Here is a 21,783-nt window from a genome sequence, read left to right as displayed (position 1 = left end):
GAGGAATGTGTCAGTTGCCCATGCACGTGTGTGCGCGAATATGCGCACATGTAGCTGCAGCTGTTGGTAACCAATGCATTTCTGTTTCCATACAGAACTGAGATCCACTGGTACCGCTCATCACTTCGCCTACCTCATCAACACATCTGACTATCGGATCCTTCGTATGGATGAGGACCATGATCGAATGTATGTTGGGAGCAAGGACCACATCCTGTCCCTGGACCTCCATGACATCAACAAGAACCCACGTATTGTAAGACCTTTCCCATGCTTTCCTCCCTTTGGGCCTTAAAATGGGCTGTTACCCTGGGATAAAGCCAGCACCTTTACAGCAGTTTTACCCAAAGTGAAATGTTCTCCACTCTTGCCCCAGCAACAGACATTTTGGTTTGTTCACATCAAGTTTTTGTTGGACTACTCTTCTTTTTTTTGTTTCTGGTGCGGTTCATTAAAACACTGTAACTGGGCTATGACAATCCCAACAGGACTTATATTAGCCTTGGTGGATATCCCTTTTAAAATTTTAATCCAAATATGCAATAAATGCCAGTGATGTATAACGTTTTGGGCTGGAGCTATAAAATGTCCCGCGTTCCCACTCTTGCAGATCCACTGGCCAGTGCCTGAACAAAGAAGAATGGAGTGCCTCGTGAGTGGGAAAGATGCCAATGTAAGTATGCGCGTTGAAAACGCACATACCAAAAGCAGGATTGCCCGAGTAAGGTTGTTTCCTTAAACTTGATAGCTTGAAAAAATAAAATATATCTTTTTTTAAAATAAATTGCATTTAAAATATATAATTCCCTCATCTGTTCCCATCAGTTTTAATGTGATGAACCTGTTAAATGGAATTACCTGCGGAGTTGGACCTGGCCCAGTAAAATTCTGGTTCCCTCGTGTCTAGCCAATGAGACAGGAATGGAGCAGAGAAGCCCAGAATCCTTCTTTGTGCCAGCTTGGGTTCGGGAACCAAGCACTGCTGGCTGATAGTTTGATATATTGCCCAAATACAAATAGAAGCACATTATTACTGGCAGATTTTTAAGTTTTAATAAGAATCAGTGAGCATTCAGTAAATCAGCAGGAGGTCTGGCAGTAAAGATTAACTATGAACTGCTATTTAATTTACTTCACTGTCTGTGTTTCCAGGAGGAGTGTGCAAACTTCATTCGTCTAATTGAGCCATGGAACCGGACTCACCTGTACGTCTGTGGGACAGGAGCTTACAATCCGGTCTGCACCTTTGTCAACCGTGGACGCAAACCTCAGGTTAGAATTACAAAGGAATGTAGAGGCCGAGAAGTTGATCTTAGCAGCATTAAAAGCTTCCTCCATCTACATCATGAATGATATGGTTTGCCTTACTCTCCATCCGCCCTACACTAAGCTCCCTTTATGATGATTTTGCTCCATCATTAAGCTTGCTTGTGGTACCCTGTGTCCCCATATGGCGAAGCAGCCAGCACACCAGCCTCACCAGCACACAGCTGTTGTCCCCAGTGTGCCGTTAGAGCTACTCTGTTTAGTCTCAATCTTTAATGGGACCTCTTGAATTTCGTAAACCTAGCCAGGCCGCTTACGCTGCCGTACTCCTCTTTAACACCTCACTTTTCTTTAAATATCACACTCCCTCCCTAATTGTGACCAGGGGACTTTTATAAAAGGCAATAAATAAAAAGTAAATTTCCCATTTGACTTCCCTTGTGATCACAGAGAACTCGCAACAGCGAGCACAGCTTGCTCGAGCCCCTTGCTGCATACAGCTTGTTACTAATGAAGGGCTTCCACCCAGTCACTCACCTATCCTTCCACCCCTTCATGCATCCATCCAGGCCACCCGCCAGCCTCTACCATGTGAGATGCTGGGTAATTGCAAGTGGGAGCTCCCATTATGGGGTGCAAGTGGAATGTTCCAGTTCTAGTGCATTAATGAGAGGGCTGTTATTTTCTCCGTCACACTGACAGGTCCAAATCATACACCCCTGAGCACCTTTCTCAGCTGGTCTGTGGAGTTAACCACAACTGTAAAAACAAGAGGGGGTAAACTCTGCATGGACGCATGTACACACACATATCCTGACACACATACTGTAGGAACACTTGTCATTCTTAATTCAGATGGATTTCTATCAATAGATTTTACCATCGCAAGAAACATTCCTAAGATGCGCTTAAAGACTCGTAGCTAAATGTTTTGCAATGCCAGCAGATTTTAGGGGTGTGTATGCGGCATACTGTGACAGCCTTTACTGACTAAACCACAGGATAGAGGACTGTTATTGTTGCCTTTTCCACCATCTGGTCCAATAAAGAAACCCGCATTCCCTGCACAGTCTCGCGTCCATATTTCTTTATCCTTTCCCTTCGCGCTTGCATTATATTGATCTCAGGAGTTCAGGGTTTAGGGAGTTTCTCATGTCTCATGTCTGGAGGTCAAAACAGGCTCAAGCAATCTGCAGCAAGGTCATGAAAGGCCTTGATCCATCCTCATCAGTAGTGTAACGCCGAGAATGTATTGCTTTTTCCTGTTTTAGACGTCCATGTATCTGCAGATGGCCCAAGCCAGAGGAAGGGCTAACCGCGCAGCTGAACCCAGCGCGGTGCACGAGACACTCGGACTTAAGGTGCGATGCGGGCCCTGTCTGCACGAACCGATCACCAGCAGCATGCTCCCTTTTTTTGTGTCTGTGCCCATTTTGTCGATACCATCTTTAACCTGGCCATCGTTTGTTCATCTCTGTAATATTTGCCATGCATTGTTTTTCAGTCCCTGCACGATCTCGACATTTTTAGTGTAATTTGAAAATGCATTTCATTTCACGTCGCTTCGTTTTCTCCATTTTTCATTCACATTTCCTTTGTGTAAGTCTTGTTGTCTGAGCGCCCTGTCTTATTAGCCTTTGTCCTTTTGGTGCTTTGCCTCTGTGTTAAATGCCACATTTTGCATGACAGCTGGCTAATCAAGTGGAAATGGCTTATCAGGCTTGTAAAAAAAAACAAAAGATACACGGCCCACGTTTAATTAAACAGGCTTTTGCTGCTGTTCAATGCATGACACGGTCATTTCTATTTAGCATTTAGCTGGAGCTGTAAAGAGCAGATTTCCGAATTATTCTTCTTCATCATATCAGACAATCGAGGGTGTCACACCCAGCAGTTCTTCACCCCGAAGAGCCCTCCGCCTTCTGTAGGAATGTTATTCAGGCTCTCCCACAGAGGCGACAGGACTAGTCAGCATCTGACCCACTCCCACAGCAGGCTCTGTTAGCTTAGAGCAAACACCAGCCATCTGTAGCCAACTAGCTATGGAGCTGAGGAAATAAAAGAGTCACATACTTCAACATGTCTTCTCTGTTTGAGCTCTCCAAGCACTTTAAAAAGCAGAGAGGGACTTTTGAAGGACAACAGGGCTTTATGTGAAGTGGGACACTTTGAAAGTGTTTCAACTGTTTTTTTTTTCAGGCTTTTTCATTCTTTTTCTACACGTGTTTCAACCTTTTCTCAAGGGTCATATTTTATGGCAGGGTTGTAAAAACACATTCAGGGCACAGTTTCCCTCCGGTACACATAAATGTTTGTGACCGTTTTTGGGTTTTTTCTCCAGAATGGCTTTGAGTAAGCTGCCAGCATCTACTTATCGGCGCAAGTGGTGATTTTAATCAAAGATGATGTAAAGGGTTGCATGCATGATCTAGTGAAGGGAGTTTGGCACAGTGCTCCTAAATAAGTGCTGACGGACACCGACAGAGATGTCTTCATCTCGTCCCGCTGGGAGTAAAAAAATAGGGATTGGATGTGCTCTGGTTTTTGCGGCGGAGCTACAGGACATGTCATCGCATGCCACTGTTTCATTTTCCCCACTATCATACGCAAATTCCTGCTAATCACCTTTCAGTGCTTGCGTGCTGGGATGCTATGAGCAGTGAGCATCAGTCATCCAGCCTCCATCGCAGACTTGTTTTCACTTTGCTGGATTGCAGGTGTCACGAGTCGACCTGCACACCCATAGGCACAGAGAAGCTGAGAGATATTTGGCATGCAGCTTTATTATGCCGAGAGAAGCAGCACCGCAGCACATTGTTTTTTACAGTGGAGTGGCATGGAGATGGATTAGAAATCCATCGCTTTTCCTGCATGTTTTTCTTTCTGTATGAACACACACTCATTATTTTGATACTTCATCCCCCATCAGGACCTATAGGTCCCGCAGGAGTCAGAGGCAGCGCATATGCTGCCTCATTTTCCCTACACAAGGGAATCACAGTGACAAGATGGAGAGTGTTGAATTTATTGCCATCTCTGTATGATTTTTTTCCATTCTAGGAAGAAATCTTCCATTTGGAGCCGGGCAAAGTAGAATCTGGGAAAGGAAAGTGCTCCTATGACCCGAAGCTCAACAGCGTGTCAGCTTTGATCAGTAAGTATCATCTGGGTTTGGTCACATGGGATTGCAGGCACAGGCACGTTCCAGCACAGTTCCTTCTAGCAACAGCAGTCTCATCCCATATGGATTCTTCATCTTTTCTCCCATTTCTCCTTATATGATCTTCTATGGGCTTATGTTTGGCATACTTTGTAAAGAGCTTTTTATTGTTAGCCAGTGATAACCACAAGGTCAGGTCAAGTGTCCTTGTCACTTTGCCTTTTTCCCACAGTTTAGCCGAATGGGCTGAATCACTAGGAATTTCTTAGGACTGCGATGGGCTCAGTAATATGTGACTATTAATATTTATATCCTCCACTGAGGAATTAGTGGCTTCAAATCTAAATACGTCTGACATGCAAAAATAAAAAAAATTAGTTATTGTATTACCATTTGAAAAACTAAAACTTTGACTTAATTTGGCAGTGTGCTGATATGTGGGATCAATGCCTCAAACAAAGTCAGTGAAGCAAAATATTAACAAAACGATTGTCTGCTCTCGCTTTTTTCACGTTTCAGCCGTCAGATGATTTTCAATTTTCAGTGAGATTAGGTTTGGATGAAATGTCTTATCATCTGTTGTTTCACTCATGAAGCCAGTGTCCTCTGTTTCACTGCCCAAGGTCATTTAGTCAGGTCCAGGCCACACAGTTGCCACGAGTGAAAGGCGATCTTCTCTCTGTGGGTCGAGGCGGCGGGTATAAATCACTGGCACTGCTTTCCCGCATTAGCGCAGTGCCAGATGACCAGTATGGAACCAGTACTGTCATCCAAGATGGATTTACCTCCCACATCCACCAGTTAGCGTCATGTAAGGGACACTGTTGTTAGTGTTGATAAGGATTAAGAACCCTGTACCACAACAATAGATTCACCATTGACCACTGACTGCTCGATGTGCCACCGCATTAGGCATCCTATCATCCGTGGACATTTTAATGATATATCATCAATCTCCCTATAGTACTGCCAGGGACCATGACATTGAGTATAATGGTGGTACAACAGTGTTTCCTGTTCCTACTGTCTCCAATCTCCATCTCTGAGAGCCCTGAGAGGCACACCTGCTCTCCAGTGGGGCCCACACAACAGCTGGAAGACCAACACCTTTCCTCCCTGTGGCTTAACAAAGCTGTTTTTATACATTTGTCAGTTTGCACACACGGGAGTGCTCATATCTCATGTCTTAATGAAGTGCATTTGATGGCTGTTTCAGGAAGTTTAAGTGCCATTGTTGGTATTTTTTTGTGCACTGTAATGTTCCTGTATACTTACACTGTATTGATAGGAGCACAGAGTTAATACCCTGAAATAAGAGAAAATATGAATGAATTTAATGTTTTAAAAATAAGAAATTTTTATAGTGGATCTGACCACCATTGATACAGTTACATTTATGACAGTGTCGATTGTTGTTTGTGTTCAGCGGATCAGCAAAGTGATTGTTAATTTGCAGCTGAAAAAATCCCCAAGAAATGAACTACATACTCCTATTTTAGTAATGTTTGCTAAAAGCTGTAGAGCACATCAATTTTACAGAATTAAAAAGACTTTTGTAGTGGGCTGAGGTCTGAGTACCACACAAGTGGCCCAAAAGTATGTAAATGAGAAATTTGTTGAATGCTTGAGTAGCTTTATCTCCTTCGTGTCACAAGATAATTTTCTTTGTCTTAATCCTTTAAGCAAGCACTTTGTACTGGTACAAGAATACAAGCTACTTATAGTGTTTTAAAGCAGTACAGCCCCAAAATGCTGACATATTATTAGGAGACAATGAGAACAGTGGAAGCTTACCTTGTTTATCAGCCATTTAAATGTCAGTTGCTTACGTCTCAAGTTGCAACCACGTCCTGACCACTCGCATGTGCAGATGATGACTTTGTTATGCTTAGCTTCTGTGTTGTGAAACTGAAGAGCGTCATGATTTTTCTAAATATACTTTTTGAAATAAAAGCTGGTGGTTCGTGCCAAGGGTGGTGCTGGAATAATGTCAGAGTCGAGGAATCTCACGAAACTCAAGTGTTTTCTCTCTTTCTCAGATGGAGAACTGTACGCTGGGGTCTATGTTGACTTTATGGGAACAGACTCTGCCATTTTCCGTACTTTGGGGACAAAGACTGCCATGCGAACAGATCAGTACAACTCCAGATGGCTGAACGGTAACAGTCCTATTTAGCCTATAAATGATACACAAGACTCTGATTGCGGCCTTTTGTGCACAGCTCCTTATCGTGCTATCCAAACAAGGTTATAAAATATAGCTAAAATGTAAAGATTGCTGTTTTCTGAAGATGTTTAGAAAGCCTCAGCAAGTGATAAACAGGAAAGGCTGAAAGTTTAGAAAAGATCTCAAACCAGATGTTTTCCCCAGATCACTGTCCACATAAACATCTCACCACTTCTTCTCCCCACAGACCCCACTTTTGTCCACATACACCTCATCCCGGATAGTGCCGAGAGAAATGATGACAAGCTGTATTTCTTCTTCCGAGAGAAGTCCTCTGAGATGGGCCAGACTCCTGTGACCCAGTCCCGTATCGGACGTATCTGCCTGGTGTGTATACACTGAGGAGCATTTTTTTCCACTGAGGTGTGATCCTGATGAAAAGAGAAACTGCAGCATGATTAATAAAAGTCTGGAGTCTCCCAGTGAGAAGCACCCACTGTCTTTAAATGTATATGGGCTAAGGACTTGTATTTACCTCTTGCTAACTTGCTGGACTCCACATGTGTCTTTAACCTTCATGCTAACAACGGATCCCTCTGTATGTCAGATTGCCCTCTGACCTCTGATCACAGGATCTCCCTCTGCACTGATATTGTCACTAGTAGTCCTAAAACACAGGATCACAAGGCCTGCACACTGTGTCATCTTACTGAGCTGGTTGTATTTACACATTAAACGTTCCTGTCTTACAAGTTTGCGTGCACGTGTGAGCATAACAGCAGGAATGTGAGAATGGTTAGGAGTACAAAATGTGCGCCTCAGTTGTTCACTGTTGTATTTATTTGGGGTCAGGTGCTGACCCGACAGACAAACACTCATCCCCCTCTCGGTGGGCTATGGAGACCCCGGCCTGTCACTCTTACTTCGCCACACATCTGGATGCTCTTTGCATTTCTTCGCACCACGCACTGTGCATACCACAAAAACTACACTTGGTTCATTTATGCTAGAGAGTATGAAAACATTTCAACTTCCCAAATGGGAAAGCATAAAGAGAGTGAAGGTTATGGCCACCCTTAAAAAATTACTATAAAAAAGACAATTTCTTACAAAGTGTGACACATTCTCGAAATATCCTGGTATGGATTCTGGCTTCACTCCATCGCAGATGGGAGAGCCTAAATAGGAGGAAACTGTGTTTACCTAACCCCATCAGCCCCCCCCCAATAGCTTCCTGTCTTTGCAAACCAGAGACACGTATGTGTGGGTGGCTCCACCTGGGCTTTTTTTTTTAAATTTTAAATCAGGAGGGGGTGGGGTGAGGGCTAATGAGGATGCAACTGATGGAGAAACTGTATTTTTGTGTCCACCCCACCTTTCCCAAAAAATAGAACGACGACGGAGGTCACTGCTGTCTGGTCAACAAGTGGAGCACCTTCCTGAAGGCCAGGCTCATCTGCTCTGTGCCCGGGGCCGACGGCATGGAGACACACTTCGACGAGCTCAGTGAGTACAAAGGACTGTAAACCCGCATCATGCTGTGTTTCTTTCCACAGTTTTTTGTTGATGTGGAAATGAGCAGGTTACATGGTGGGGGTGGGGTGATGTTTTATAGACTTCCTTGTCAATCAGATGTGCTGCAAGCACCGCAATGCCTTCTCTGTGGGCGGTGGTGCTCACGGCATTTTTTTTTTTCAGTTTACATCCTACACATTTGGGGCTGCTAACTCACAGTTATTTTTATTAGCAATTAGTCTGCAGATTAGCATCTCCCTCAGCAGTGTAGCTGTGTGAAGTCTTTTGGCACTTTTCAAGTAATATGAGGGAAGTCATTAACTCATGATTGAAATAGTTAGTGCACCTGATTTATTAAATCAACTTGTAATTGTTGTAACTGCTCTAATTACACACTGTAAAATTTAAATGTGTGTGTTTAAATGTAGTTATTTTGACACAAAAATTCCACTTTTTCAACAAAAAAAAGGAAAAAAGTTAGCTTTACTTACACATCCTCCCACAACTTTGGTTACACCCGACGTTTTGACAGAAGCCATGCCTCTTCTTTGTGCAGTTAATCATTTTGACAGTGGGTATTGAATGGCAAAGGAAAAAAATGGCGTGACTGGATTTATTTGAGACATGCTCATTTTCATTTTCTGTCATGTACAATCGCAACTGAAATAGTGAGTAGACAATAGTTCTCTGCAGGGTTTGGTTCTATTGCAGCACCTGCCAAGAGTGCAAACACACCCACACACATCAGTCTTTGAACCATATGGTAGGCCCATTCACCGTATTGTAGTAGGACTGACACTCATAACCCCACCACTGTAGTTGTCATTTACTTTCGAGATTTTTTTAAAAACAAAAGTAAGTGTGTGTGTCTGTGTGCATGTGTGTGTGTGTGAGTGAGGAGGCGGCGGGCTGATGGTGGACGAATGGGGTCACCGAGCAGGAATGTCTGTGACTGTGAGACTATTAGACTGTCTGAGGGAAACTCGTCCTCTGTCTGTCACCACTGGTTGGAAATGGAGACAAAGACTGATAGGGGGCTTTTCTGTGTGCCGCTGTTGCTTTTGAACTAATTTTAAGAAAGAACAGTGCTATGCCATGATAGTGTTTTTTTCTCTTCGTTGCAGTCCTTGCTTTTATCTTCACCTGACTGCAGTAAAAAAAAAACACTTATTTGTTTTTACTGTTGACATTTATTTTATACCTCTGAACGATTTGGAAAGTGACACTTGAAAACCCGGTGGCCTTTTTGTGTTGTGCAGCCTCTTCCCCACAAATCACAAGTGGGAATGAGCTGCCTTTGCAGTTACAAACAAGGCTTCTGTCTCTACCTAGTTCAGTCGGTGTTGACACAGACACTGTGCATTGTAGAGCGGTTCTGTGAGAGAGCCGGGGAGCTGTCAGTGTTTGGCGCCGATGATGAATCTTTTGGATATTGCTTGAATAAGGCTGTAAATGTGTAATGGAACAGGCTGGTGAATGAACAAGGACGGGCATGCCAGAGTAGCCCAGAGAGAAGGAACGGCTACACAAAGCAAGCATCCCTGCCAAGGACTCCTAGAGGAGACAATAAATGGGACACAATTTTTTCATGCAAATGGCATCACATTTACTGTCTAGTTTGAATGTTTGAAAAGCTCTTTAGCTGGAGAGTTAGTCTTTGCAGACAAAAGTGGCAATTTTAGGATGTTAAGAGGGCCTTTAACTACTGAGCACAATGGGGATCATTGGGAAATACAACAAAATGTTCTCTTCCTAAAAGTTAGATGAGAACATTTGTGCAACTCTCATGGCGGCCCAATGAATATGACATCCACTTCTATAACAGGCGTCTTCTATAATGGTGAAAAATAAATAATAAAAAAAACAACAGGGAAAGTAACTAGCCTGCCCAAATATCCACTTACTAGAACCAATAAATACTAAACCCATCCATTTTCTTCAGTTTTCATGGGTCATGTAGACCGTGGACACCTCTCATCTGTTGCAGGGCTAACACAGAGGGACACCTATTCACGCTCACATTCACACCTACAGCCAACAGTTAACCTTTGGGCTGTGCGAGGAAGCTGGAGTACCAGGAGATAACTCCTGCAGGCACAGGGAGAACATGTAGTTTCCATTCAGAAAGGCCCAGCACCTTTTATTGTAGAGCTCGGAACATAAATCCAAAAATCTCAAGTAAATGAATAAGACTGTTACTATGAATAAAATAAAAATGTTCAAACTCTGCCGCACAGATCTTTTAGTTAGATGACTCTGCAGATCCAGTTGCAGTTATGTAATAAACTCAGATGAAAGACTCCTACAAACATCTGCAAGAAAGAAGAAAAAACCCCACAGTTCATTCAGTCCCTGTTAACATTTTGTCAGATCCAGATTTTATTTATGACTGCTGGACTGTATTATTAATGTCTTCCAGACAGGTTTGTGACTACAACATAAACATCTAAACAATGTCTTTTTTGTGCAGTGTGTTGTTTATTTACCTATGTTGAGGCTACCTCTTGTGTGACATGAAATCTTATTGGGCCAAAAGTCTTTTTCCAAAGTTTACACAATCATCCACTATCATGTTGAATAAAAGCAGTACTGCAACTGCGCATCTGAAAATGGTTTCAAGCCGGGACACGTTCTCAGTTCAGCTAGATATCTATGAGTGAGGAGACTCTTAACCCTGCCATTCTCTAAGAGTCTTTAAAATATGAATGTATAACTTATTATTACCCTGCGTAAGTACTGTTCCATTTACTGAGAAGTTTTTTCAAACATCCAGAGCAGCTGTTGTCTTTGATGTAGAACGTTTTGGCAAATCAAACTGAGACCTTGGGAGTTTTTGCAGTTAGAACATGTAACATTTTCTTTGCTCTGTCTTTAAGTTTGTACCTAAATGACCCACAATGATCTAAAATAGTGTTAACCATTATAAAGCTTCTATGTTTTATACAGGCAATGCTTTAAAACGCATTTCTTATCAATAGGTAGGGAGAAGAAAAGCCAGAGAGCAAGAGGAAACGAGTGAAGGAGTGAGATATGCTAGAGAAGAATAGTAATTGTTCACTCAAACAGAAAACCTTTTCTTTTCTTTTGTTTCTTTTTTAAATAAAATTGGATGCGTGATGGCTGAGATATTATTGCCAAATGAAAATAAAAAGAGCTGGTTGTGGTATGTGGATCCTTTCCTAGTTGTTATTAACATGCTACATTCCCTGGAGCAAACTCATCCCTGTCCTGTCAGACTAGCTTTTATTGGAAATCACGTAGCTTTTTTCCCCTGAAGCCTAGATCTGTTTTTAGCGACTGTATAACTCTACTGTATGTTGGCCTCGGTGCTGTCTTGTCTACATGTGCACGCACTTGCATCTCGTTGCATGAAAGTAAAACAGCACCAGCTGGGTGTCACGACAAGGATCATCTGCTGTGTGACACCCGTGACGGCCCATCGTGCTGTGAGCGCGCTAAAGCCGTGACCGTTCCCTGCTCTGCCTCTGGCAGCTGTGGAAGATGGCGTGGCGATGCGGGTGTGTGGATGGGTGTGAAACTGGTAGCCACTCAAAAAGAAGGGCAAAGTGCCCGCTATCTTTGAGCTGTATCCTTTTCCTCCTGAGATGAGTTCACAGCTGCACGCAGTCCCCAGAGGAAGAGTGTACAGCCTCGCTAATGTGGACAAGCCCAAAAACCCTGCAGTTCAAATTCAAAGATAGCTTATCTCAGCCATGTATCATTCTATCTACATAACAGTCTGACAGCTAATTTCTCATGCTGGTCTATATGGAACCGAGAGTGCATAAATCTTGACTGGTATAGCTTCTTCTATAGTTCACCCTATCTTCTCCCACGTTGCAAGCTCTAACAGCCACATTTGAAGATTCTCTCCCTCCCTTTTACTCCTGGTCATTTTCGGCTAGGTTGGGAGTGCATTCTCTTTTTCAAACTGAAGGCCATTTCCTATTGTAGACTGAATATGCCTCCTGGGACTGTTATTTAGGCCAGGTACTAAAGAGCAGAGAGACTCATCACTAATCATGCATTTACTTCCTATTTGTTGCTGTCAGAGGCCTGGAGGTGAGCATCTATGATTTAAATACCTCTAAAACTGGCCTGAACGCATACTGTATGATTCAGTTCTCCTTTGGGAGAGAAGAGATATTTCCTTTCTCTAAAATTGGAAGACATGAGCTATGGATGCTGGAAAAGGATAGAAAACCGTGTATAAATTTTACTGGGAAATCTCTCGGGGTTTAGCAATCCTCCAGTCTAGACTGTAGATATCCAGACTGTTTGCTTTCACAGCTTGACTTTAAATGCCTGTTTGGGGCTTGGATTGCTTCATATGGGATGATTAGGTGATAGGTTATAATATTGTGGTTGCTAAAGTTCTTTGAAGCTGTAAAAAGCTCTCGCAGTTTTGTAAATACTACAGTAGATTCATTTTGTGTGTGATATTTTATTTGATTATGTAAAGGCTGGATGTGTAAATGCATGCAATATAAGGCACCGGCACAGATTTTCCAGGTTTATGCAATAAAAAAATAACACATCAAGTGCACTACTAACATGGATTTTATAGATGTCTTAATATCAACTATTATAGCCATGCTTAAGCTGCTCAAATTCACACAAACACCTAAAAATGCAGTTGTGTATTTTTTTAACACAAGCTGGTTGGTTTCAAATCCTGTAGCATGTACTGTTTGCTTGAAAGTTCATCTTTTTTGGGCATCGGTCCTTCCGGGGAGGCGTCGCCCCCCCACTAGCTGAGAGTGATTGGACTCACTGAAACAACTGTAAATATTAGTAAAGAAGAGTGCTTGCGCTTTGCACTGACCTGACTTCTCTCTTTTTCCATCACAGGAGATGTTTACATACAACCAACACAGGATATAAAAAATCCTGTCATATATGGAGTCTTCTCTGTCTCTGGGTTAGTGCACCACACCAGATCCTGAGCAGGCTCTGTTCCTGCTTCTTTTTTAAGTTACCCTTTTTTTTTGTCTTTGGCTCACTTTGTGTTTCCTCCACAGCTCTGTGTTCAAAGGCTCGGCAGTTTGTGTGTACTCTATGGCTGACATCCGGATGGTCTTCAATGGCCCCTTTGCCCACAAGGAGGGACCTAATTACCAGTGGGTGGCCTACACCGGGAAGATACCCTACCCTCGACCCGGCACGGTGAGCTTCACCTCTCACTGACCCTGCACATAAATCCCATGGCAAGCTGGCATAACAGGGCCTTCTATCTAACTTAAGAAACCGCTCGAGTTAGATGCAAGCATCAGCATAAGCAAACTTAAAATATTACTGCAGGACAGGCTCTTCACCAGGCATTTTTTACTTATTCACATCAGTTTTTTCGGCTTGTGGTACTCATGCAGAGAATGTTAATGTTTCCCTTCCAGTGCCCCGGAGGTACATTCACCCCCAACATGAAGTCCACTAAGGACTATCCAGATGAAGTGATTAACTTTATGAGGAATCACCCTGCCATGCACAACGCAGTGTACCCAGTGCACAAGCGCCCCCTGGTGGTTCGGACCAACGTGGACTATGAGTTCACCACCATTACAGTGGACCAGGTGACAGCTGCAGACGGCAACTATGAAGTGCTCTTTTTAGGAACTGGTGAGTGCTTTCTAAAAGTGCAATAACTTTATGTGTTAGAAATGATCCGTGGAGCCAGCTCTCCATTTGTGGGTCATTTGTAACGAATGTGTATAAATGAAGTCAGTCTGAACCCGCGACCCCTTTGATTAGAGTTGGGGAATGGTGACTGACAGTGTCAGTGGGACACTGAATAATGGAGAACAGAATGCCCCAGCCCCCTGGAAATAAATCTCATGTAAGTGGAGGGCTTGGCTCCCCTGCAATCATTTATCATTAGGAGAAAAGCATTCTTCCCCTTTTGTGCTTGAGTGGAACTTTAACCAATCAAAGGGTTTTTACCTCGCTGTCTTCTCATGAAGTAAACAACAGGAGATTTGTACCTGGAGGGCGGGGGTGGATCAGCAGCAGGGGTGAGGGGGGTGGGGGGGAGTAAAGCGGAGAAACAGAAAAGTAGGGAGGAAGGAGGGGTACAGTGAGCATACCCATCACCTTAATCTTGCCCACTGGTGTCAGAGAGATTTGTCTGTGAGCCTTTAATAAGGCCCCTGTGTGACAGCCGCCACAGCTCAGTATGCTGCCTTTACATGTCGTGTGCGACGCCTCCTAACCGGTTTCTTTGTGCGTCTGTGCATTATGAGGAAGAGACTAATGGGCCTGCGTGTGACGGCAGCCACTTTGGAGGAATGTGTGTCTTTTCAGCTGCTGTCAGAGGCAGCCTTTCAGTCCTGCACCGGGGCTAGAGCAGAAGTCATAATAAATCTCAGGTATCCCCTCTCACAGGAACTCTTTGTAGAACATCTCACGGCATCCAAATGAATAGGTCAAGGCAAGAATGACGGGAAAGGTTTGTCATGGCGGCAGCAGTCAGTATTCCAGGGAGAACAGAGCTTCGTGTCACTGAGGGAACCAAAGAGAGCCGTGTGACAGAAACACAGAGTACAGTGCAGCCTGTTGATATGAGGATTATCTCCTGTTAAAGGTTGCTGAGAAAATAAAATGGAAATCCAAGGGCCCGTTGACAAGCGGCGGGGGTGTGAGGATGTCGGTGTGTAACTGACGTGTGTGTGTGTGTTGTGGTCCACAGACAAGGGAACGGTACAGAAAGTCATTGTGCTGCCTAGAGATGACCTTCAGACAGAGGAGCTGGTCCTGGAGGAAGTCGAGGTGTTCAAGGTCAGCTTTGATTGCTCTCTCTCTCTCTGTCACCCTCCTTTTTATTTCTGTTTTGCTATGTGTGTCTGTTGTGCTTAAATTGACTGTAACACACTGTGCTCCCCATTCTCATTTTCTACATCAAGGTCCCCACTCCTATAACTACAATGAAGATCTCGTCCAAAAGGGTAAGCCTGCCTGCACTAACTGATTTTCCTAACCTTTGCTCACACAGGAGAAAAAGAACCCGCCCTCCAAAGAAATTAATGATGTGATTCGAAAAAGGTCACAAGCTACATGCCTACAGCTGTATTCCCGTTATTTTTTCCCCCCTCCCTCATAATTCATAGAAAATTCTGGGAGACAATGAAGAAAGAAAAGATGGAAAAGGCATTAAAAGCTCCGTATTTTCTTTCAAAATGATTCAGATACTTGGCCTCTTCTGCACGTTATGACACGAGTCTGCAGACGGAGTTAGGATTACACAAAGCCTGCCAGACTGATGAATGTCAACAGCTGATCATAAAATTATGATGGCAACCTGATAGAGATGAGCTCAGTGTTGCCCCCGATGATCCAGGGACTGCTGCTGTTTTAGTGCGGGATGGATGCTCATCACATCCAGCTGGGTTTAGGTCTTTATGTGAAAGAAAATAAACGCTGTCAAATTCACACAAATTATTCTGTTGCTTTAATGTTGGAATTTCAGCAGCATTTACATTGAAGTGTAGTTTTCTAAATATAGAGCACTTTTTAAAAAACATACCTAGTGTGTGTGATTTGCAGTATTGGCTGCTGCTTGCTCACTTCAGTTGTCCTATAAAAGTCTAAATACCTCTCTTGCCCTCTTTCTTTCAACAGCAACAGCTGTATGTGTCATCTGCAGTAGGGCTGACCCAGTTGGCTCTGCATCGCTGTGACATGTACGGCGAGGCCTGCGCTGACTGCTGTCTGGCCAGAGATCCTTACTGCGCCTGGGATGGCAAGTCCTGCTCCCGTTACTCCGCCTCACAGAAAAGGTAAGCACCAACAGCGCTGTTAGCATGAGCTACGCTAACTTCATAACTAACTGACTGACCTAACGTGTGTGTTGAATGACGCTCTGTTGAGATTGCCTGGATGGCTGAATGGCTGTTTCAGTGGCATTCCTAATCAGTTGTGTTCATGTCCCGGTCTTTGTGGCTGATGACACTAATAAATCATCTTCTTTTAACAAGTAAAAACACATAACACAGATGTTAAAGTAACATGACGATGGTTTGTGGTAATTTCAATGTGCGTTGAGTACGTTACTGTCAAACAGCTTTGAATGGCTTGCAGTTGCTTTATGATGTTTTTCTCTCCTTATTTGGCAATACTGGTCTGACCCATTTAGACGTAGCCGGAGGCAGGATGTCAAGTACGGGAACCCCATCCGCCAGTGCAGAGGCTTCAATTCCAAGGGTAAGACATGTGTTCCTGTGCCTCCTGGGTTGCTGTTACCTTATTAATAAATTTAGACAGTTGACATTTTGGCTCATTTTTGCTGCTAACTGTATAACTGTATCCCGGCACCTGTTAAAGTAATTACAAAAGCAGGATTTTTTTTTCCTAATTTGCCACAACTGAGATTTTGGTTCTTCGGAGCTCATGGTAATGAGTGTTTTGGTTGCCATGGAAATCTCTCTCTGTGCCCTGCAGCCAGTAAGAACACTTTGGAGATGGTGCAGTATGGGGTGGAGGGGAGCAGTACCTTCCTGGAGTGTCAGGCCCGCTCTCCACACGCTCTCATCAAATGGCACGTGCAGAGGGATAACAGTGACCGCAGGAAAGAGGTGAGCGGCCTAACAGTGTGTTTCTCAAAGTTTCTGGTTATACAAGCAGATTATATTACAGGGTAGCTCACTCAAATACATAATTATCCATTTTTAATGTCACATAGACTTCCTGAAGCACTGAATTTACTTGGATTTCCCTTCATTGGTAACACATGAGCATTTCCACAGATTTCCTTTTGGACATGCTCACCGCAATGTTTAATTTCTTCACTGTGTTGTTGTGGATAAGAGGAGAGATTTATGTGCAGTGTGACACATTTGAAAAATAACTCTAGTGTAATTTCCTCTTGATTATCTGTTAACGTGATTAAGTGTTTTGGGCTGTGATTGAACGATGCCTGATTTCTTGCACAGGCCTCCAGCTGTCCTGAGGCACGGAGGGAAGGACACATAAAGGGGAGCTGTGAAAAAATGCTCTCTGTTGTGATATATAACCCTCAGGATCTAGTTAAAGTTTTATTGTGAAGCTATGTAATGTTGCTGCCTCTCTTTTATTGACTATTCTGTTGGATGGTGTCTGTTCCCAAAAACAGAGCAGTCTTTGCTGCTGGTGAGCAAAAAAAAAAAGAAAAGAAAAAAAGCTCCCCTAATCCAATCAGATTTCTATATGTAGATATACATATAGATGTAGTTACAGTTCATTCACAGTTTTTGCTGGCTTTTTTTTCTTTTTACCTCATGACCAGGATTAATGGTGAAGACACCTGATATAAAAATACAAACAGCGAAGCTCAGATCAAATGCTGGAACAAATAAATAGGATCAGCTTCACACATTCAGCCTGAAGTGCAAAAGGGAGAAATGCAATTAATAACGCAATTAAATCAATAAGATATCATGTCTGTTGTACATGATAGACTCAGCATATCATAATGGATCGTTTCCACCTGTTACATTTTAAAGGATAAGACCTGTTTCTATAAATATTTGATAAAAGCCTATATTTAGTTATGCTGAGAGTATCAAATACTCAATTTTATACTTATTAGTCCCAGGAAGATGAGTTTGCTGTTGTTATGTGACACTATAACATGCTTTCAAATTTAAGCGTCTTCATTTCTGCTGATTATCTTAAAACCTAAAACTAGCACACTAATAGCACTACCTCCAGCAGTCGCAGAGGTTTGGAGCAATAGATGGAGATCAAATTGTTCGATACAGTGATATGAACATACCTACTGTCTCCCATTGGTTTGTTGACTGCTGTTTTGAAGCCTTTCTAATTTTGGCCTCTATGATTATTGTTATCAGCTAAGGCTAGCAGGCTTTATTAGAAAACTTAGTGTATTGATTTTGCAAACAGGCAAACATAAAGCAAGAGTTTTGCCCAACAAAGCCAGCACATAGACTTATTTTTTAATTGTAAGAAAATTTGTCTCAAAGGACACCAACACCACAAATACACTCAAAAGATCTGGTTTAGTAACTTGAAGTAACCGAGGTGAAGCCTGGCAGACAGTTAACAGCCTAGTCTGCACCTGTAACTGAAAAAGACCCAGATGATGCAAAACTTTAAATTTTCAAAGAATTTTAATTTCATTTAATTAATTTTTTTTTTAAAGCTAAGGTCTAAAGGTGACTCACTTTTGTAGACAACCTCAAGTGGCCACTAGAGGAACTACACTTTTTGGCACTTGGCCATGTCGCTACTCCTACAAATTAGACAATTAGACATGTAAGTAACACCAGGGAACAAAAATTAAGCTACAGTTATTAATGAAACCAAAGAATGATGACTACAAATGACACAATCTAGATGATTTTGGTTACATCTACTTAAACATGCTACATAAACAAAACCTCATTAAGATATATGTAGTACTATTTTTGTGAACCAAGTAAATACACATGTATCTTTGCACAGGTTATCGCACTACTTTTGCTAATAGACTGTTATCCTTCCTTTGCAGATGCGCTCAGACGGTCGGATTTTGAAGACAGAACAAGGTCTGCTCGTGCGATCTCTGCAGCCCTCTGACTCTGGCTTGTACCAATGCACGGCCACAGAAAAGAATTTCAAACACACGCTGATCAAGCTGCAGTTGGTGGTGTTGTCAAGCCGGGCTGTCAACAATGCACTGGTGGAGGGCGGTGCAGGTTTGATGGCATCTTCTTTCCACTCCGGCAGCACGCAGTGGACCCCCAGCGCAGGCCAGTATAAGGACCTGCTGACCATCCTGAGCCAGCCAGAGATGAGCCTGATTAATCAGTACTGCCAGGACTACTGGCAGTTTGGAGACCCGCTGCTGGGCCCCCTTAAGGCCAAAGACCTGAAAGAGCTCAAGGAGCAGAAGAAGCCCCGCAACCGCCGACATCACAGGGACGGGGAGGAGGAAAGGGAGCAGCAGGGAGTAGAGACATGAGGAGCCCGACTTTGTGTCTGAAGCACCCCCCTCAAACCCACCCCCAAACACAACCCTCCCCCACCCCATGAAAACTGGGAGCGACTCAATGAAAGTAGCAGCGTGAAAAAAAAAAATCCACAAACCGGAAAAAAAAGCTGAGAAACTGAGAAAAAAGAGGCTTACGAGTAAACCCCACTACACCCAATACATCCATTCAAACAGTAAGATATATGATACACAGTATTTATTGTAGGTTGTATATAGTATCATTCTGTGGATTTCTTTGTACTTACAGAAAAAAAACATGCTCTTTGTGTATAGGTACCTTTGGGGCAAATATTGTTATTATTGATATTGTTAATTTTATTGTTGCTGTTACTGTCATTACAAAACTCATCTGCCAGCATCGTATGACTTTGGCAACTCTTTGAAGCGTGTTATGAGGCTCTTAAGCTGTTAGGGTAGAGCTACAGGCAGCTCTGAGTAACGGGGAATTGAGCTACCTGACGGGAGGTGACGGGATCTCTGTTGTTTTTTTTGGGTTTTTTTTCGCTTGCTTTGACTCAGTACTGGGAGTTTTGTATCTGCGGACACTGCAGGAACACCTGTGATGCACGCTCCCTGTGGCTGCACGCAGACAGAGACTTCATATTGCAAGGGGACCACTGACTTATGGTCCCGGTCATTGTGGAGAAACAGTATTTTCTCCATAGGAACCCAGACTTACAGAAGACTACTCGAATATTATCAAAGTTGTAATTGGGTCATTTTACATGAATCTTGTGCTTGCCCTTTGTTTTTGATTTTTTTTGTTTTTTTCTTCTATTTTCTTCTTGCTTGGAGGACGGATTGTAAAATATCTGCAGCACCACTGCTACACGCCAGCACAGACACTGATCATGCTGAAAATGATTTCCATTTGTTTAGCAGTGATAACAATCTTACTGTACGCTACTCTCAGTAACCTGCAGTTTCTTCTGGCTATGAATCCAAGTTTTTTTTTTTTTTTTAAAGTAAACAAGGCAAAAATCAGATCAGTTATGTTGCAAGTCTATTAATAAAAATACTTTTTCTTCCCGATGCAAACCTCATTTGAACCGAGACCGAGGTGCAATACGGGGTTGAGGATTTTGCACATTGGGCATTATTCTTTTACATTTCAGGGGACATTGGCTGGGGCCATATGCAACAAGCACACTCGGGCATGGCACAATTGTGGACGAAACAATTGCAGTGTGTTTAGAAGAAAGTGCCTGGATCAGGCAGCAGTTGTTAGCAGTTCTTGGCACACAAGACATCTTTTTTTTTTTTCTCTTTGACATTCATGTGTGGAAAAAAAAAGTATTAGCCCGTATACACAACAGAGCATTGTAACAATGTTGTGACACTAACCAAAATATTGAATATTGGGAAGCTGGCTTTCATTGTGTGCATGAACCTGTATTTGTACTGTAATTCTGAGATAATAAGATAGTGTGTGGTTGTTTTGGTTTTTTTCTTGTTTTATTTTCATCTCTGTGGGTGTACAGTGCAGTCTGACCAACTTAACTACAGCAAAATGGGGAAAATAAATGCTTTAAAGATGCCGTACATTTCAGATATTCCCTGTAAAAAGCACGATACATCTTTTTATTGACATCGTTATAGATCTTGTCAAAGTGTAAAGTAAAATTATGTTGCTCATAAGTTTGGATAGGATATATGTGTGAGAGTCATTTAAATGGGAATAGAAAGCAAGCGTCATATTAATTACACAGAGCCTCTATTAGACAGTTCTGGTAAAAACGTTAATACAGCACATCTACAGGAAGTAAAACTATTGGAGTCTCCTCTGTAAAAAAAAAAAAAAATTCCCAAAAAATTGGAACAAGTTTAAAATATATTATTTTCATGTTACTTTAACATTAAGGGGCTTCCAATATATCTTCTTTTTAGGCAGTGTGAAAGTCAGTGTGGATGCCTCGGGGAAGATGCATCTATAATTCATACATCGGCATCCGTATCTGCTCCTTAATTTGGGATCTGTCTGTATTCCCAGGAATCAATCAAAGCTCCTGATCGTCTTGTTTAAATGAGCGGAGACGAAATATGAAAAAAATGCAAAGAAAGGTTGTACCATTTTTGTTGAGTATTTCTGTTTTTTTTAAGTGTCTTTAGTTTTTGAGTGTTTTGTTTGTTTTGTATGTTTTTTTTCTTTCTGCATCATCCAGACTTTATGAAAAAAAATAAGCAAAAAAAAGAAAAAGAAAATGCACAAAGGTGATGTTATTGTAATGACTCGTGTAAATTACTCTTATCCTCCCTTTCCATTGTTGTTGCTGACTAATAAATTAAAGCTCTATATTTTATAAGAATGGAATGCTCCCCCCCTTCATTGTGATTCGCTTGATGCTGAATGTTTTCCATGTTCTGCCTAGAACCCTCTGGATCCTTGGAATAAAGTTGTACCTGTAAAAGAGATATGTATGCACATTTCTATAAAATGTACGCAATTCATTTGAGTTTGCAATGAAGTACATTTGTTCTCTGTTTATATCTGTGCATCTGTACCTCAGGGCCTAATAAGTATGGATTATGCAACGTCCTAATCCGCATTGGTTAATATGTCCAGGCTCGATCAGTACTTAAAGGCTCATTAACAAAGTGCTAGACAGTCAACAACACTGCAAGCGCCTTAAGGGGTTGATAATCAATGCTTATTTCCTGAGAAAGGCAGACACTCCAAAAAAAGGTTATTAAAGTTAGGAAAAATAAAAACATAAT

General features: G+C 42.4%; 1 protein-coding gene across 4 annotated transcripts in view; it reads left to right on the top strand.

The window, feature by feature from the left end:
* LOC134628094 (semaphorin-3F-like) overlaps positions 1–21,476 on the top strand; it is a 57,075-nt gene extending 35,599 nt beyond the window's left edge. The window contains exons 3-19 of one of the 4 annotated variants that reach the window (XM_063474728.1): positions 96–256; positions 611–673; positions 1,153–1,272; positions 2,538–2,627; positions 4,327–4,420; positions 6,466–6,585; positions 6,841–6,980; positions 7,985–8,099; positions 12,960–13,029; positions 13,130–13,274; positions 13,502–13,724; positions 14,791–14,879; positions 15,005–15,046; positions 15,720–15,877; positions 16,234–16,301; positions 16,539–16,672; positions 18,586–21,476. In XM_063474728.1, coding sequence (XP_063330798.1) covers positions 96–256; positions 611–673; positions 1,153–1,272; positions 2,538–2,627; positions 4,327–4,420; positions 6,466–6,585; positions 6,841–6,980; positions 7,985–8,099; positions 12,960–13,029; positions 13,130–13,274; positions 13,502–13,724; positions 14,791–14,879; positions 15,005–15,046; positions 15,720–15,877; positions 16,234–16,301; positions 16,539–16,672; positions 18,586–19,038 — 2,285 coding nt within the window. In that variant the 3' untranslated portion in view covers positions 19,039–21,476. Of the gene's footprint in view, positions 1–95; positions 257–610; positions 674–1,152; positions 1,273–2,537; positions 2,628–4,326; positions 4,421–6,465; positions 6,586–6,840; positions 6,981–7,984; positions 8,100–12,959; positions 13,030–13,129; positions 13,275–13,501; positions 13,725–14,790; positions 14,880–15,004; positions 15,047–15,719; positions 15,880–16,220; positions 16,302–16,538; positions 16,673–18,585 lie in introns of all 4 variants that reach the window. The other 3 variants (XM_063474727.1, XM_063474730.1, XM_063474729.1) reach the window with 3 other exon arrangements.
* Positions 21,477–21,783: the final 307 nt, after the last annotated feature.

Source organism: Pelmatolapia mariae, linkage group LG5 (assembly GCF_036321145.2).
Source record: "Pelmatolapia mariae isolate MD_Pm_ZW linkage group LG5, Pm_UMD_F_2, whole genome shotgun sequence".
In the NCBI taxonomy this organism is placed as follows: domain Eukaryota; kingdom Metazoa; phylum Chordata; class Actinopteri; order Cichliformes; family Cichlidae; genus Pelmatolapia; species Pelmatolapia mariae.
Note: the sequence above shows the minus strand (reverse complement) of the source record. Positions and strands in the feature narration are given on the sequence as shown.